This window comes from Callorhinus ursinus, unplaced genomic scaffold (assembly GCF_003265705.2).
Source record: "Callorhinus ursinus isolate GAN/ISIS: 27379988/994484 unplaced genomic scaffold, GSC_fseal_2.0 scaffold49, whole genome shotgun sequence".
Classification (NCBI taxonomy): domain Eukaryota; kingdom Metazoa; phylum Chordata; class Mammalia; order Carnivora; family Otariidae; genus Callorhinus; species Callorhinus ursinus.
The window spans coordinates 7,617,338-7,635,724 of NW_027397111.1; the positions used below are offsets into that span (position 1 = coordinate 7,617,338).

General features: G+C 41.7%; 1 protein-coding gene across 1 annotated transcript in view; it reads right to left on the reverse strand.

Moving 5' to 3' along the window:
* Positions 1–18,141, reverse strand: part of SWAP70 (switching B cell complex subunit SWAP70) — a 77,450-nt gene extending 59,309 nt beyond the window's left edge. Inside the window, exon 1 of the mRNA XM_073882925.1 lies at positions 17,975–18,141. Coding sequence (XP_073739026.1) covers positions 17,975–18,071 — 97 coding nt within the window. The 5' untranslated portion in view covers positions 18,072–18,141. The remainder of the gene's footprint in view (positions 1–17,974) is intronic.
* Between the last annotated feature and the right edge of the window lie 246 nt (positions 18,142–18,387).

The window sequence follows — 18,387 nt, forward strand, 5'->3', positions numbered from 1 at the left end:
CTGTAAGAATATAGAGTTGATGAAACTAACTCAGTTCAGTCATCCACAAAGAACTGTGCTTTGGCACACAATGGGCAACAAAGTCTCCCAATCTGGGACAACTTCCTTACGTTCCAGTCTCCCACTGGACTATAGCATAAACAAATGTCTTTAAGAAGATAAATCATGTAGACGAACCATGAGAGACGATGGACTCTGAAAAACAAACTGAGGGTTCTAGAGAGGAGGCTGGTGGGAGGATGGGTTAGCCTGGTGATGGGTATTAAAGAGGGCACGTTCTGCGTGGAACACTGGGTGTTATGCACAAACAATGAATCATGGAACACTACATCAAAAACTAATGATGTAATGTATGGTGATTAACATAACAATAAAAAATTTAAAGTAAACAAAAAGATAAATCATGTATAAAAAGATTTAACTCCAATAAGTGTCTGCACCTATCTCTCCCACTACTTTGTAAGTTCCGTAAAGGGAAGGTCTCTATTTTATCCAACCGTGTCATACCAAAACCTAATAAAGTGCCTGATGTTCAACAAATGTTTGCTAAATAAGCCCTATTTAAGAATTTTCTTATCTCTCTCTTTAATTTAGTTTGCTTCTCCATCATCTTTATCTAGATCTAGGTCTTTGAATTTACTTCACTGTATTATCATTATATTCCACTGGAGAGAATTTTTGTTTAACTGGAATCTCTAATTCAGGTCACTTTTAGAGTAAAAACCAATGTCATTAGTTATTCACACCACCAGAACTAGCAGACGTAACTCATCTGATCTGAGGTCTAGTAAAGCAATCCAGTTCCTCAAAATTTGAGTAGAGATTTTTGAGGAAGGGACTCAGTAAGAATTAACAAGTGTGAGAAAGAACTCTGTAACAGAAGAGAGAAAAATTAGGTAGTTCAATTTAGTACACTCTACTCCAAAAGAAAATCTGAAGCCACAGTAAACACCCAAAGTGATGACAAAGATCACAAATCTGAGGTTTATCTTTGCTGCCCCCTCTTCTGACCACTCTGTCTCCTTACAGTCTCCATAATATGGCTCCCATCCCTATCAATCTCATGAAATTGCTTTTTCAAAAGGATTCTGTGGCAGACACAGAGATGTACCACTCAGATCCCTCAAGAAAGGAAATGCTGCCCAGCTACAAGGACTGTAGTTAGCTGAGAGCTTCCAGCTATTATATCTTCAGGGTCCTCAGCCAATGACCAAGCAAGATGGTGGTATCATTTGCTCCTAGTTTTGTCAAGTCTGTATCACAGTTTGACAGCTCCTTTTCCCAATCCTAATTCCTCTTTTTTTTTTTTTACCCCCCCATAGGTGTTTCTTCTCAATAGGCCTTTTGCACTCCCAACTCTGTCTCACCATCTGCTTCCTGGAGAACCCACCGTGGGACAGATACCTTCCGAACAAGTCATTCTCCCAAGTTGCTGGCACTTGGCAGTCTGGATCATCCCCCTCCTCTTAGACTTATTTTTGTTCTTCTCCTTAGGAGAATGTCAGGTGAGGGAGGTGATCCCACAAAGGCACCTCTACCAAAGCTCAATTTTCGGCCCTGAGTTCTTCTTTCTCCTTATTCTCTTCTTCAAAAGTGCTTTTATTCTGACAATGTTAAGTTACCTCTATTCTAATAACTTTCAGATCCTCCTCTGGTCTTTTCCTCTCAACTGAACTCTGATTTATATCCCTAACTAATTCTAGAGATTTCTACACTAAATTTGCCTCATATCCAAAAAAACCCAAAGAAGAATTCATCACCTTTTTCCCCAAAACAGGCTTCCCACCCTGATGCTAACTTTGGTACCATCATTTCTTTAACAACAAAATCGTGGACTCTCCTCTTCTTGTACCTCTTTTACTTATAGTTTATCCTATAGCTAAGTCTAATTCAGCACCCCCAATGTCAACTCCTCTCTCCACTGAATGAGCTGCTCTTTCAGCTTATGGTTAACCAGAGAATGTAATGCTGGGGAAACAGGGGCTCCCTGTCCTCAGTAGCAGGTCCCATTCTCCCTTCTGAGACTCCAACAAAGAGCTGCTGCAGAACAAACACTCAACAGGATATGACTGTGGTAAACACATCAAGCTAATATAGTTAAATTAGAAGACTAACCCTCAAAGACCTCATCTGGTACTCTACATTTACAAATGAGGAAACTGAAGCCCAGCAAGAAATGACTTCCCATGGCTACACAAGTATCAGAGCACAGACAGGTCTCCTGACTCCCCAACTAGTGCTCTTTCCTGACACTTTTCCTGTTTTCCCAAGGGATTTATTTTCTGTATCTTTCATCACAGATGTTCTTATAGATGAGTTTGACACATCCCTTAAGGTCAGTAACAACTGTCTCTTCCTCTAGAAGTATTCTCTGACCTAACTCCTCCAATCCTCCCCATAGGCTAGACAGGTTCCCCTCTTCTGTGTGCCCAGCACTTTTTTTTTTTTTTTTGGAGAAAGTTTAATTCTAAAAAGAGTTAGAAAATGAACAGTCGTCTTTACACAATGACAATAAATGGACAAAAATGATAGAATTTATCTTAAAAATCACTATATTACAGCCAACAATAAAATAATTCATTACAGGCAAGTGTTATGAATAGATCCCACAAGGCTTAGGTGAAATGTGTACTTTCCTTATCTCCCTATATTTGAATTGATAGTTTGCTGGGTCTGTCTCATTCACAAGACTAAAGCTCAGGGCGCCTGGGTGGCTCAGTCGTTGGGTGTCTGCCTTCCTCAGGTCATGATCCCAGTGTCCTGGATTGAGCACATCGGGCTCCCTGCTCGGCAGGAAGCCTGCTTCTCCCTCTCCCACTCCCCCTGCTTGTGTTCCCTCTCTCGCTGTGTCTGTCAAATAAATAAGTGAAATCTTTATAAAAAAAAAAAAGAAGAAGACTAAAGCTCTATAAGGGCAGGGAACACACCTGTTTGATTCCCACTGCCACCATCCCAGTCCAGCACTGATCAACTGACTCATCAACTTTCACAGATGCTCCCCAATTGGTCTCCCCATCTCCAGCCTCTTACCTCGAACTACCACACCCACAATCTCAGAATAATCTCAAAACTCTAACTTTGTCATAAATTCCCAAAAAGTTTTAGTAACGTCCCCTCTTTATAGGATCAGTTCTGAAGTACTGGCTCTAATGTAGTCAGTCAACAAATATATGTTAACCATCTATTCTGTACAGGAACAGAAGCATCGAAAATGTAACCCCACAACCATCACCCTAGGAGCTGAAAGAATTGATGGGGATGTGCTGCCTGGCAAGGCAGATAATGCTCCATCCTCCCAGAGCTGCTTATGCAATGCAATATCATACCTTCAACACCGTTCAGCACATGCTGGAGCACGGCTGGTACACGATGCTCACATACGCCACCTTCCTGGTCCAGATCAAAAATACCTGATTACCGAACAAAGGTATTCCTAAGGAAGCAAAAGGTATAGAAGGCACAGAAGAATCCAAAGATGAAAAAATTAGTTTTTCCAATACTGCAGAAATCTCTCCCTAATCACAATATTTCTTCATTTATGAAATTCAACTATATGCAGATTTACTCCTAAATACCTTTCCACAGTTAATTAATTGCTGAGAATTGCAGTTTCAAGTAAACACAGATTTTGAATTAAAAAAAAAAAAGGAACCTGAAGGTATCATGAGAAGAAGGAAATAAAGCAGAAAGCAAAGCAGAAAAATAGATTCATGAAATGAATCCCTGGGGAGGATAAAGGAAGCTGAGACAAAGGGCTACCTTAGACTTATGTTGTAGGATGGAACCAAGGACACACAGAAGAAAGACTGCAGAGGCAAGCTGGATTACCTCGAGTTCCAATGTACTAATTATCCCGAGGGGCCTACATAATAACCTTCGTGTTGAGAGGGAATGAGAACATGGCTACTCTGTGATGGCAAATGGAGTAAGTGAAAAAAGGTCACGCAAAGCCTCTTCTGTCTCTAGCTTCCAGGTACTACGTACCTCAGGACTACAGTGAGACCCAAAAGGAAATACAAAATGGAGATCAAGAAGGTTAAGAACTCTGAGTCATAAGATTAGAAATGCACACTGGCTCTTAAGATGGAGGGACACACACACACACACATATAGTGCCTCACAGTTTGTATATTACCTTCAATAAAGCAGAGGTTTACGTGTTATTTCAAAAAAAAACCCAAAATTTCCAACTCATCTCACTGAAAAGCTGTTAGCAAATAAGGAATGAAGAAAGGAAATAACCCAGAATCCATTATTACCATTTTAAGATTTTTAAATGTCTCCTACAAATTCTTTATTTGGAGAGCTGTCCTTACTATTTTGTTTTGGTGAAATATAAAAAATATTTACAAAGACATTTATAGGCTCATTCATGATTCCAATCCCCTAATCCCATTTTTTTAATTAGATTTTTTTAGTTCCTCAAAAGAAACAACTTTTACCACAGAGGTTAACAGAAACATAACACTAAAGATTAGGGGAAAAGGGGCACCTGGGTGGTTCAGTCAGTTAAGCACCTGCCTTCAGCTCAAGTCATGATCCCAGGGTCCTGGAATCGAGCCCTGCATAAGGCTCCCTGGCTTGGTGGAGAGCCTGCTTCTCCCTCTCCCTCTGCCTGCCACTCTACCTACTTGTGCTCTCTGTCAAATAAATAAAAATCTTTTTAAAAAATGAAGTTCAAACCTTAAAAAAAAAGATTAGGGAAAAATACTATACATGCCAAGTTCACAAAAATTAATCATATTTTTACGTTGTGTTTAACACAATAAAAGCCCTTTACTGCAACTTGCTTCCTTTATACAGTTGTCCTGCTTATGCAGGGGACATATTCCAAGTGGATGCCTAAAACCCTACTGGATAGTACTGAACCCTAGATATATTTTTTTTCCAATACATACATATCTATGATCAAGTTTAATTTATAAATTAAGCACAGTAAAAAGATTAACTAATAATAAAACAATAATTATAACATACTGTAATAAAAGTTATGTGAATATAGTATCTCTCTCTCAAAATATTGTACTATATTCACCCTTCCTGTAATTATAAGAGACGATAAAAGGTCTATGTGATGAGATAAAGTGAACTGAATGATGTAGGCACTGTGACGTATTGTTAAGCTACTACTTAACTTTTTTTTTTTTTTTAAGATTTTGTTTATTTGGGGCGCCTGGGTGGCTCAGTTGGTTAAGCGACTGCCTTCGGCTCAGGTCATGATTCTGGAGTCCCGGGATCGAGTCCCACATCGGGCTTCCTGCTCAGCGGGGAGTCTGCTTCTCCCTCTGACCCTCTTCCCTCTCGTGCTTTCTATCTCTCATTCTCTGTCTCTCTCTCTCAAATAAATAAATAAAATCTTAAAAAAAAAAAATAAATAAAATAAAATTAAAAAAAAAAAAAGATTTTGTTTATTTATTTGACAGAGAGAGACACAGCAAGAGAAGAAACACAAGCAGGGGGAGTGGGAGAGGGAGAAGCAGGCTTCCCACCAAGCAGGGAGCCCAATGTGGAGCTCGATCCCAGGACTCTGGGATCATGACCTGAGCCGAAGGCAGACATTTAACTGACTGAGCCACCCAGGCGCCCTTACTACTGAACTTCTGACGATATGTCAGAAGGAGGATCATCTGCTTCCAGACCACAGATGACTGCAGGTAACTGAAACTGTGAAACTCAAAAACGCAGGTAAGTGGGGACTACGGTATTTTTGACTGACACATTGGCCAGGCTCAATTACTTTTGTAACCAGTAAGGTTAAAAATTTTTGAGGCTAAATGTCTATATGGGAATAGAACATATAATATTCATAAGATACACAAACCAAACTGCAAAGCAAAGAATAAAAGATATTTAGCTGAAAATCTATCATTGAAGAATGAAAAAAGATTCAAACTACCCATGTTGTTCCCAAAAATTTTTTTCTACTTAGATTCTCTTTTACTTCAGAAGGGCACAATTTAAAACAAAACAAAACCCTGTGTTTCTAAAAACAACAGGATAAAAGTGCACAGCCAAAAAGCTTATTTCAAGACATTTCCAGGACTGACATGTAATTCGCACTGCAACCATAATTGCAAAGTAAAGTTATAATAAAGACTGCAAAAATATCACTAGACTTTGCTATATTTAAAAGGACAACACTTACTAAAACAATAAGAGTATTAATTTTAAGGTACATTTTGATCTCTGGAAGGAACATAACAAACTAGTAATAATGGTTACCTCCAGGGCAGGAAAATAGTGTGGGACAGGGCTTGAAGAAAACGTCCTCACTTCTGTAAATGCCCTTTTGAACTTTACGAATTTTTTTTTAAATTTATTTGAGCAAGAGAACATGGGGGGTGAGGGGCAGAGGGAGAGAGAGAGCAGACTCCCCACTGAACAGGAAGCCTGACATGGGGCTTGAGCCCAGGACCCTGGGATCATGACCTGAGCCTAAGGGACGCCCAACCAACTGAGCCATCCAGGCACACCGAACTTTACGAATTCTATACCATGTGTTTATATGAACTATTCCAAAGTTTCTCTTTAATGTACAAATGTTTAAATAATAGCCTTCATCACCTTATCTTCTTGGAATTACATGTAATTTTTTCTTTTTTTAAATTTTTATGTTATTTTAATTCCAGTATAATAATAGAAAGTGTTATATTAGTTTCAGGTGTACCATATAGTGATTCAAGAATACATTACTCTGGGGCACCTGGGTGGCTGTTAGATCATGATCCCAGAGTCTTGAGATCGAGCCTTGTGTTGGGCTCTCTGCTCACTGGGGAGTCTGCTTCTCTCTCCCTCTGTCCCTCCCACTCCCCCATTCACTCTCTCAAATAAATTTTTTTTAAAAAAAGAAAAAAGAGGGGTGCCTGGGTGGCTCAGTCAGTTGGGCATCTGCCTTTGGCTCAGGTCATGATCCCAGGGTCCTGGGATCGAGCACCACATCGGGCTCCCTGCCTAGTGGGGAGCCTGCTTCTCCCTCTCTCTCTGCAGCTCCCCCTGCTTGTGTTCTCTATCAAATAAATATTAAAAAAAATACATTATCAGTGCTCATCACAATATATGTACTCTTAATCCCCCTTCCTATTTCACCCATCCCCCCCACCAACCTCCCTTCTGGTGACTACCAGTTTGTTCTCTATATGTAAGTCTTTTTTTTTCTTTGTTCATTTGTTTTGTTTCTTGAATTCCACATGAGTGAAATCACATGATATTTGTCTTTCTCTGACTTATTTCACTTAGCATCATGCCCTCTAGATCCATCCATGCTGTTGCAAATGACAAGATTTCACTCTTTTTCATGGCTGAGTAATATTCCACTGTATGTAGGGGCGCCTGGGTGGCTCATTTGGTTGAGCCTCTGCCTTCGGCTTGGGTCATGATCCCAGGGTCCTGGGTTCGAGTTCCGCATGGGGCTCCCTGCTCAGCAGGGAGCCTGCTTCTCCCTCTGCCCCTCCTCCATGCTCATGCTCTTGCTTGCTCTCTCCCTCAAATGAATAAATTAAAAAATCTTAAAAAAAATATGCCATTGTATGTATACACCACATCTTCTTTATCCGTTCATTTATCAATGGACACTTGGGTTGCCTCCTTGCCTCCATATCTTGTTGTTATAAATAATGCTGCAATAAACAGAGGGGTGAATATATCTTCCAAATTAGTGTTTTCATATTTCATAAATATCCAGTCATGGAGTTACTGGATCATATGGTAATTCTATATTGCATTTTTTGAGAAACCTCCATCCCATTTTCCAGAGTGGCTACACCAGTTTGCATTTCCACCAACAGTGCATGAGGGTTCCTTTTTTTCCACATCCTCACCAACACTTGCTGTTTCTTGTGTTTTTTATGTTAGTCATTCTGACAGCTATGAGGTGTTATCTCCTTGTGGTTTTGATTTGCACTTCCCTAATGGTAAGCAACATTGAGCATCTTTTCATGTGTCTGTTGGCCATCTGGATGTCTTCTTAGGAGAAATGTCTGTTCACAGGTGCCTGGGTGGCTCGGTCGGTTAAGCATCTATCTGCCTTCGGCTCAGGTCAGGATCCCAGGGTCCTGGGATCGAGCCCCACTTTGGGCTCCCTGCTCAGCGGGGAGTCGGCTTCTCCCTCTACTCCTCCACCCTGTTCATGATCTCTCTCTCACTCTCTCTCTCAAATACATAAATAAAATCTTTATTTTTCATTTATTTTTTTTTAAGATTTTATTTATGTATTTGTCAGAGAGAGAAACAGAGTACGAGCAGGGGGAACAGCAGGCAGAGGGAGAAGCAGGTTCTCCACTGAGGAAGAAGCCCCATGCGGGACTTGATCCCTGGAATCATGACCTGAGCCAAGGGCTGACGCTTAATGACTGAGCCACCCGGGTATCTCAATAAATAAAATCTTTATTAAAAAAAAGTCTGTTCGTATCTTCTGCCCATATTTTAATTGAATTATTTGGGTTTTTGGGTGTTGAGCTGTGTAAGTTCTTTACATATTTTGGATACTAACACTTTATCAAATGCAGCATTTACAACTATCTTCTCCCATTCAGTAGGCTGTGTTTTAGTTTTGTTGATTGTTTCCTTTGCTGTGCAGAAGCTTTTTATTTTGATGTAGTCCCAATTGCTTATTTTTGCTTTTATTCTCCTTGCCTTAGGAGACATATTTAGAAAAATGCTAAGGCCAATGTCAGAGAAATTATTGCCTATGCTCTCCTCTATGACTTTTATGATTTCAGGTTGGAATTGCATGTACTTCTAAGTAACAACGGAGATTTATTACCTTTCAGCAAGACCACTGAAATTCTAAATCATCTGAAGATCATTTTAAAACATAAGTAGAGGGGCGCCCGGGTGGCTCAGTCATTGAGTGTCTGCCTTCGGCTCAGGTCCTGATCCCAGGGTCCTGGGGTTGAGCCCCACATCGGGCTCCCTGCTCTGTGGGAAGCCTGCTTCTCCCTCTCTCACTCCCCCTACTTGTGTTCCCTCTCTCGCTCTCTCTTTGTCAAATAAATAAATAAAAATCTTTAAAAATAAAAAAATAAAATAAAATAAAACATAAGTAGAGAAGAAAATAATTATTGCCTCTACTTCAAATAATATCCCCTATACCTATTTCCATTGACTTCTGCAAATTTACATCAAAACCTAAAAATAACAAAGTCTTCTTCAGATGGCATATTAATAAGGTTTCATAACATATAGAATCCACATACAAATGTTCCTCATTAAAAAAATATATATCCAGGGGCACCTGGTTGGCTGAGTCAGTGGAGTGTATGACTCTTGATCTTGGGATTGTGAGTTCAAGCCCACATTGGGTGTAAAGATTAATTAAAAATAAAAATAAAATGGCAAGATTTCATTTTCTGATGGCTGCATAATATTCCATTATATATCCCTATATCTATATACCACATCTTTTTTACCCATTCATCTGTCAATGGACATTTTAGGCTCTTTCCATAGTTTGGCTATTGTGGACATTGCTGCTATAAACATTGGGGTGCACGTACCCCTTCGGATCCCTACATTTGTATCCTTGGGGTAAATACCCAGTAGTGCAATTGCTGGATCGTATGGTAGCTCTATTTTCAACTTTTTGAGGAACCTCCATACTGTTTTCCAGAGTGGCTGCACCAGCTTGCATTCCCACCAACAGTGTAGGAGGCTTCCCCTTTCTCCGCATCCCCGCCAACATCTGTTGTTTCCTGACTTGTTAATTTTAGCCATTCTGACTGGTGTGAGGTGGTGTCTCATTGAGGTTTTGATTTGGATTTCCCTGATGCCAAGTGATGTTGAGCACTGTTTCATGTGTCTGTTGGCCATTTGTATGTCTTCTTTGGAGAAATGTCTGTTCATGTCTTCTGCCCATTTCTTGATTGGATCATTTGTTCTTAGTGTGTTGAGTTTGGTAAGTTCTTTATAGATTTTGAATACTAGCTTTTTATGTGATATGTCATTTGTAAATATCTTCTCCCATTCTGTGGTTGTCTTTTGGTTTTGTTGATTATTTCCCTTGGTGTTGTCCCAATAGCTTGATGAAGCCTCAGTAGTTCATTTTTGCTATTTTTAGACTCTTAAGAGTTAATATCATAATTGGTTTATTAAATACCAGACTAAATATCCAAAACAAGTGTTAAAGTTTATCACTTTGTAAAACTATATGGGCATTCTAAAATATTTTTGAATTTGCCTTTTTGAATTACCTTCACAATATTTGACACAACGAATGGATAATCACTAACTATGTAATAGACACTTCATGTGTTAGATACTTTGCCCAATGCTAGGGGTGGTAGTAGAGGGGGGGGGGGGGAAAGAAACAAATACAAATTTTTGCCTTCAAAGAGTTTAAATTTTGGTAGGCAAATTAAGAAAATAATCAACCATTAGAGATGGTTGGTCCTCTCTCTCTCTCAATTATATTACTCAGTTAGCTTATCCTTAAGAAATTAAGTCGGCTTCTCCCTCTGCCCCTCCCCCGCCACTCGTGCTCGCTCTCTCTCTCTTCCTCTCTCACTTGCTCTCTATCTCAAATAAATAAATAAGATCTTTAAAAAGAAAAAGAAAAATAAGATCTGGTGGTTGAGATAAGAAATAAATATTGGATAAAGGATGTTGAGTGGGTTAGAAAATAAGGGGCCATGAGATTTTAGAGGAAGAGGTGATTACTTTTTTCTTTTTTTTTAAAGATTTTATTTATTTATTTGACAGAGAGACACAGCGAGAGAGGGAACACAAGCAGAGGGAGTGGGAGAGGGAGAAGCAGGCTTCCCGCAGAGCAGGGAGCCTGATGCAGGGCTCGATGCGGGGCTCGATCCCAGGGCGCTGGGATCATGACCTGAGCCGAAGGCAGTCGCTTAACAACTGAGCCACCCAGGTGCCCCGAGGTGATTACTTTTTACTGGTGAGATTATTTCATGAAAAAAGCTTTGAAATGAACTCTGAAGACAGGATGTGATTATATAGAAATGCAGGAGGGAGAGGTAAACCCGTTCTATTCATTCATTCATTGGATATTCGTTGGATATTTGTTGACTGCTGTTTGCTCCAAGGCATCCCTGTGAACTATTTGCAACAGACAGGAATTAATCAGGCATTTATGGGGACTTCTCTGTAATTTATTTTGATTGCAGTATAGAATATAAGTGTGTGTGTGTGAATGTATATTTAAGAGAGAGTTATTGCTGGTGATAAAGCAATAGAAATAGATTGTGGTTAACGCATGGAAGACTTTGAGTACCGGGTTAATGAGGTAGGTGCCATAGAGCCTCCAAGTTTTCTGAGAAGTGATGGGCCATGATAAAAAGTGCACTTTAGGAAGTCACTTGGGCTGTAGCATGTGACCTGAGTTAGAGTGGATTGGGCATATTGGAATTAGGGAACAATTGTTGTAGCCCTAATGAGAGGTAATAGGGGCTGGAGGTGGTGAGGACAGACAAGTGGGGGATGGTGGGTGAAGGAGTTTTGCTGTCTAGTAGCCTCGGCTTATGAATGGGTGTGAGGAGAAATGAAAAGGACAGAGTCAGAACTGTTTCAAATTTCAACTGTGGATGACCAATGGATAGTAGTGGTTTTTAATAGAAATGGGAAAGTTATGAAAAGGAACTGTTAGAGAAGAAAGGAAAGTTAGCTTTGAACACGTATAGGGTTTTGTTTACTTTGTTTTGTTTTTGACTTCCTTGCTGGAGATGATGTCCTTAGCAAGGGTGGGGCTGTCAGTACAGGATCTGTTTAGTTGAAACTTGGAAAAAAGGGGCGCCTGGGTGGCTCAGATGGTTAAGCGTCTGCCTTCGGCTCAGGTCATGATCCCAGGGTCCTGGGATCGAGTCCCGCATTGGGCTCCCTGCTCCTTGGGAGCCTGCTTCTCCCTCTGCCTCTCTCTCTCTCTCTCTCTCTCTGTCTCTCATGAATAAATAAATAAAATCTTTAAAAAAAAAAAAAGAATTGAAACTTGGAAAAAAGACAGGAATTAATTGACGGCCTTGGGGAATGACTAGAGTATGTGGTGAGAGGAAGAATAGAAGCCAAGGGACTGGAAACAAGAGTAAGAACCACTTTGGAGCAACACTGGAACTGAGGGAGAAGAGATTTCAAGGAAGACATAGTCTCTTATCTTTGAGAGTTATTATTATTGTTCTATACATATATTTTGGAGATTGTAAAGTAATGAGAGTGACTCTAACAAACTATAGCTTATAAACTACATATTTCTTCTCTAAAGAGAAGTTGTGAAAAGTTTGGAGTATTGGCATCATCTTGGGAATAAATTCAATTTTTTACTTTTAGGAGATTACTTTGTAGTACAGTACTCATTTAGATAGATGTGTTTGAGTCACTGCTATAAGTAGTAAATACTGGGGCACCCGGGTGGCTCAGTCGGTTAAATGTCTGCCTTCGGCTCAGGTCATGATCTCAGGGTCCTGGGATCCAGCCTTGCACTGGGCTCCCTGCTCCGCGGGGAGTCTGCTTCTCCCTTTCCCTATGTCCCCCCAGCCCCCACTCTCTCTCAAATAAATAAATAACATCGTTTTTTTTTAAAGATGTTATTTATTTATTTGACAGAGAGAGACACAGCGAGAGAGGGAACACAAGCAGGGGGAGTGGGAGAGGGAGAAGCAGGCTTCCCACCGAGCAGGGAGCCCGATGCCCTGGGATCATGACCAGAGCCGAAGGCAGCCGCTGAACGACTGAGCCACCCGGGCGCTCCTAAATAAATCAAATCTTTAAAAAAATTAGTAAATATTTTCTTCCAGGGCCTCCGATTTAGTACAAAAAAAGCTTATGTTTTATACCTAATTTTTATTAACTAATAAGCATATTTTTGAGTAAAACAAAAATTACTACCTCAATAAATTCTGTAACTTGAAATCCAAAGAATAAATTAACAACATAAGTTATTATTTTGTTGTTGCAAACATACACTTTCATTAAATTTATCAATAAGATAAAAATATGGAACACAGAATTGGAAAACCACTTGTGACTTGCATAAGCTACTATAGAGGCAAGATGTTGAGGTTGTTTAGTCACAGTGATGCTTCCTTGTTAAGACAACTGGGCATGAGGTCAATGTAGGTCAATATCTTCCTGATCCTCATTAATGTACCCTTCTCCTCCCCCCAAGCCCCTGCTCCCTGTACCCTCCAAAAAAGGGGGAACCATCTCTGCCTCACTTTTCTTAACCTTGATTCTTTCTCCCTCTTCCTTCCGCATTCCCTGTGATCTCCCAGGCTTCTTCCTTGCATTTTGTGCACCCTCTGCAGGGGACCTTTCTTTGGCTCCACTTGCGTTTCTGGCTCCCCACCTGAACTGCGGTTGTACAAGTCTTTACCCCCAACCACACTCAGCCTTTGTACTGCCCTAGAAGTTATCAGCTGTATTAGTTTAACAATGGGATTGTTAGAAGGCAACTGGTTTTTTTTAAATTGTCGTACTGATTTGGTGTTACTCTGTTTTTCAGGCTGGATACAGAGGAACATTAAACTGAATTATTATTTTATTTTATTCTTAAATTTTATTTATTTATTTATTTTTAAACATCTTATTTATTTGACAGAGAGAGACACAATGAGAGAGGGAACACAAGCAGGGCGAGTGGGAGAGGGAGAAGCAGGCTTCCTGCTGAGCAGGGAGCCTGATGCGGGGCTCGATCCTAGGACCCTGGGATCATGACCTGAGCTGAAGGCAGATGCTTAACGACTGAGCCACCCAGGCGCCCCAAATTTTATTTATTTTTTTAAAGATTTTTATTTGAGAAAGAGAGAGAGAGCACAAGTGGTGCGGGAGGTGAAGAGCTAGTGGGAGAAGCAGGCTTCCCGTGGAGCAGGGAGCCTAATGCGGGGCTCGATCCCAGGACCCTGGGATCATGACCTGAGCCAAAGGCAGACACGCTTAACGACTGAGCCACCCAGACGCCCCAACAAATAACATATTATATGTTAATAAAAAATAAATAGATTTTTAAAAGAGAAAGAAAAAAGAGCATAAAAATACTAATTTTGTTATGAAATTAACATGGTACCTTACACAGAATAGACAAACAAAAGGTTATAGTACGAACAAATGAATGAATGAACAAATTAAGGCAAAAACTCTACTCCTAGACAATAAATCAGTGGACATCAAACTTCAGAGTCAAAACAAAAAGGGGAGATCTAAATAGAAATTTTTTTCTTAATATTTTCCATTCCAGGAAGACTGGTAAGATGAACAGAACTAAATCAATCCCAAAGTCTCTCGGTTAAGTAGACAAGGGACAGACAAAATACAACTGCATAGTTGCATTATCAACATCTTGTGGGTGAAGGTATGTACTGGGATTTAATATTTCTTGCCAAGCCTTTCAGTCAAGAATCCTCTTTTTCTACAAGCAGCCACAAGGAAAATTTTGAATGGAGTGCAACAAAAGTAATAGAAACATCTCATTTATGTCGGGCGCCTGGGTGGCTCAGTTGGTTAAGCGACTGCCTTCGGCTTGGGTCATGATCCTAGAGTCCTGGGATCGAGCCCATCGGGCTCCCTGCTCAGCAGGGAGCCTGCTTCTCCCTCTGACCCTCTCCCCTATCATGCTGTCTCTCTCTCTTAAATAAATAAATAAATAAACAAACAAACAAACAAATAAATAAATAAATAAATAAATAAAATCTTTAAGAAAAAAAGAAACATCTCATTTATGTCATCAACTAAATGAGAAAAAAATTAAGAAACATTGGCTCAAAAGTTGGAAAATCTTGGTATAGATTTAGCTACTACTTACAACTGGGAGTCTGGGCAAGCCACCAAACACCTCATAAGCTTAATCCACCTTATCTATAAAATTAAAGAGTTATCGGGGCACCTGGGTGGCTCAGGCTCAGGTCATGATCCCAAGGTCCTGGGACTGAGCCCCACTTTGGGCTCCCTGCTCAGTGGGGAGCCTGCTTTTCCTTTTCCCTCTGCCTGCCACTCCCCCTGCTTGTGTGCACTCTCTCTCTCTCTCAAATAAATAAAATCTTTTTCTAAAAAATTAAAGAGTTATCTGGGGAGAAAAAACTATTAAGAGATCTTTAAAATAAAAATGGTGGTTGAAAGCAAAAAAATTTTAACATTGTCTGATAAGGTTTTCAATGTGTGTAAATTAATAAATATGACAATTATAAAGCAGAGGTTAAAAGGACTTAAATGGTGGGCGCCTGGGTGGCTCAGTCGTTAAGCATCTGCCTTCGGCTCAGGTCATGATCCCAGGGTTCTGGGATCGAGTCCCACATCAGGCTCCCCGCTCAGCGGGAGACCTGCTTCTCCCTCTCCCACTCCCCCTGCTTGTGTTCCTGCTCTCGCTGTGTCTCTCTCTGTCAAATAAATAAATAAAATCTTTAAAAAAAGGACTTAAATGGTGATAAGGTTTCCACATTCCTCTTAAAGTGGTAAAATATTAACTCTAAGTAAACTGAAAAGTTAGGTATGTATTATAATCTCTAGAGCAGTCATTAAGAAAACTATACAAAGAAATATAGTAAAAAAACTCATTATTGAGGCGCCTGGGTGGCTCAGTCAGTTAAGCATCTGCCTTCTGCTCAGGTCATGGTCCCGGGGTCCTAGGATCAAAGCCCCAGATCGGGATCCCTGCTCAGCGGGGAGCCTGCGTCTCCCTCTCCCTGCAGCTCCTCCTGCTTATGCTCACTCTCTCTCCCTCTCTCTGTGTCAAATAAATGAAAATCTTAAAAAAAAAAAGAACTCAGTATTAAAATGAAATACTAAAGTATATTCAAATAATCTAAAAGAAGGAAGGAAAGGAGAAACAGTGGAACAAAAAATTGGAAAACAGAAACCAAACAGTAAAATTAGTAACCTTAAATCTAACCATATCAATAATTACATTAAATGTCAATGGTCTAAACACAACAATTAAAAACAGAGATTGTCAGAATGGATTAAAGAACAAGCCCCAACTACATGCTATCTACAAGAAATCCACTTTAAATATAGTGGTGTAGGTAAATTAAAAGTCAAAACAGTAAGGGTGCCTGGGTGGCTCTGTTGGTTAAGCATCTGCCTTCAGCTCAGGTCAAGATCCTGGGGTCCTGAGATCAAGTCTCACATTGGGCTCCTTGCTCAGCAGGGAGCCTGCTTCTCCCTCTGCCTGCCGCTCCCCCCTGCTTGTGCGCACTCTCTCTCACTCTCAAATAAATAAAATCTTTAAAAAAGAAAAAAAAAAAGTAAAAAGTAAAACACAGCTCTATTCATAATCACCAAAAAGGGGAAATAACACAAATGTTCAAGGGTGAATAGATTAACTTCAGTTAATCCCATTACATGGGATACATACAAATCATACAATGGATTACTTAATAAAAAAGAATTATTAATACATACTCACAATAACATGGATGAATCTCTAAGGCATTACCCTGAGTAAAAGAAGCCAGTGTCAAAAGGTTACATACCAAATGACTTCTTTTACATGACACGGTGGAAAAGACAAAACTATAGCAATTAAGAACACAGCAGGGGCGCCTGGGTGGCTCAGATGGTTAGGCATCTGCCTTCGGCTCAGGTCATGATCTCAGGGTCCTGGGATCGAGCCCCGCATCGGGCTCCCTGCTCTGCGGGGAGTCTGCTTCTCCCTCTGACCCTCCCCCCTCTCATGTTCTCTCTCTCTCTCATTCTCTCTCTCAAATAAATAAATAAAATCTTTAAAAAAAAGTTTAAAAAAAAAAAAAAAAAGAACACAGCAGACCACTGGTTGACCCCAGCTGGAGGTGCAAGGGCAATATGAAGCTTCCTGGGATGACAGAATGGATGGAAACCTGATTTGGGTAGTTATATAAATTTGTACATTTGTTAAAACTCATGGAACTCTACAACAAAAAAAGTCAATTTTACTGTAATTTAAAAGTAAAATAAAGATTAAGAGAATGATCTCTGTGAACCCTTCCAGACTATGATTTTATGAATGAGAAGAAGAGAGGAGTGTGAAAGGAAAATGAAAGGAGAACAAATGCTAAATCCTACTGGCATAAAAACCACTACTCATAAAAACCTCCTGATTACTGCACAAAATAAACAAAGCAAATCCAATCTTCAGAAATTCATTCCCAGAAAAAAGCTAAGAAAACCAGACATTCAGATCCAAAATGTGGATGTTAAGAAATGCCTGTGAACGGCTCTTGTCTGTTTCTATATTTTATACTTTCAAGAACCTGCCAATTTCTCCGGGCTAAATGCCACTTTCCCTGCTTGGGGTTACTCAATTTACAAGCATTCCTTTATTTATACCCTATACTCTCAATGACGGGGCCTTTAGCAGTCACAATATAGACTCTGCCAGAAAGATCAGGGCTCCTCACCCGGAACTAAGGTCCCTGCGGGACGCAGCACACGCATGACTGACCTAAAGCCCCTAGGCGGGGAGGTCTTTCTCACAAGTCAGAAAGCGTCTCCCATCACCAAAGCCCCCAAAGGAGGAAGCCGCTGGAGACCAGGTTCTGGGCACTTCTCGCTCCTCTGAACAGCCAGACTGCCTCGGGTGCAGCTGGCCGTTTTGAGGGCGGCCCGGGTGTGGAGCGTGCGCTCTCCAGAAGGTTCTGCCCAGTGACCTTGGGTAAGTCCCTTCCTCTTCCAGAGTAGAGCGGTTATCTGGGTATTCTGTCTAAGGGAGCGTCCCATCGCTCTCTCCGAGTCTGAGACTTTATGGGCGCCCCCCCACCTCGCCGACAGGAGCCCGCCTCTCCCCTCAGACCCCATCCCCGCCTAACCCCCTCCAACCGCTCACGGGGAGCCCTGAGGGGGCTAACTACCCGCCCGAGGGCACGGCCCGAAGGCAAGAGGGAGGCAGAACCGCCAAATCCCCGTCACTAGCCCCTCTGCGCAGAACAGGCCGTCCCGCCGCATTCCTACTCACCCCTCCCTGGGGTAGCCGCCCGCCCGGGCCGGCTTCTACCCCCCGGGGGGGGTGGTGCGCGCGCCGGGGAGGGTCGGGGTTGGGGACGCGGGGGGGGGGGGGGGCCCCCCCTGAGCTGGGGGTTAGAGACCTTGCCGCTGTGGTCCAGGTCGAGTGCGGTGAAGGCGTGCCAGATGGCCTTGAGCAGCTCGTCCTTCAAGCCCCCCATGACCGCGGCGTGATTACCCAAACTGCCAGCCCGCCTCGCCGACCCTAAGGCGAGTCTGACGCCCCTCCGCCACCGTCGCCACGGCCGCCCGCCCTCCAGTCACCTGACCGTGGCAGGCCCCGCCCCCTCCAGGCCCCACCCTCGGGGCTCCAGCCCGGAGCCGGGCGCGCTGGCGTGGGAGCGCGGGTGGACTCAGGAGTGGACGGGGCTTCCCACCCCCCGCGAGCCTTCCCTCCCGGCTTGGATGCTGAGCACTACCCCGCAGGTCCCTCGTGTTCCCCAGACCGCTTCGGGCCACCTTTGGTGCTTGCGTGCC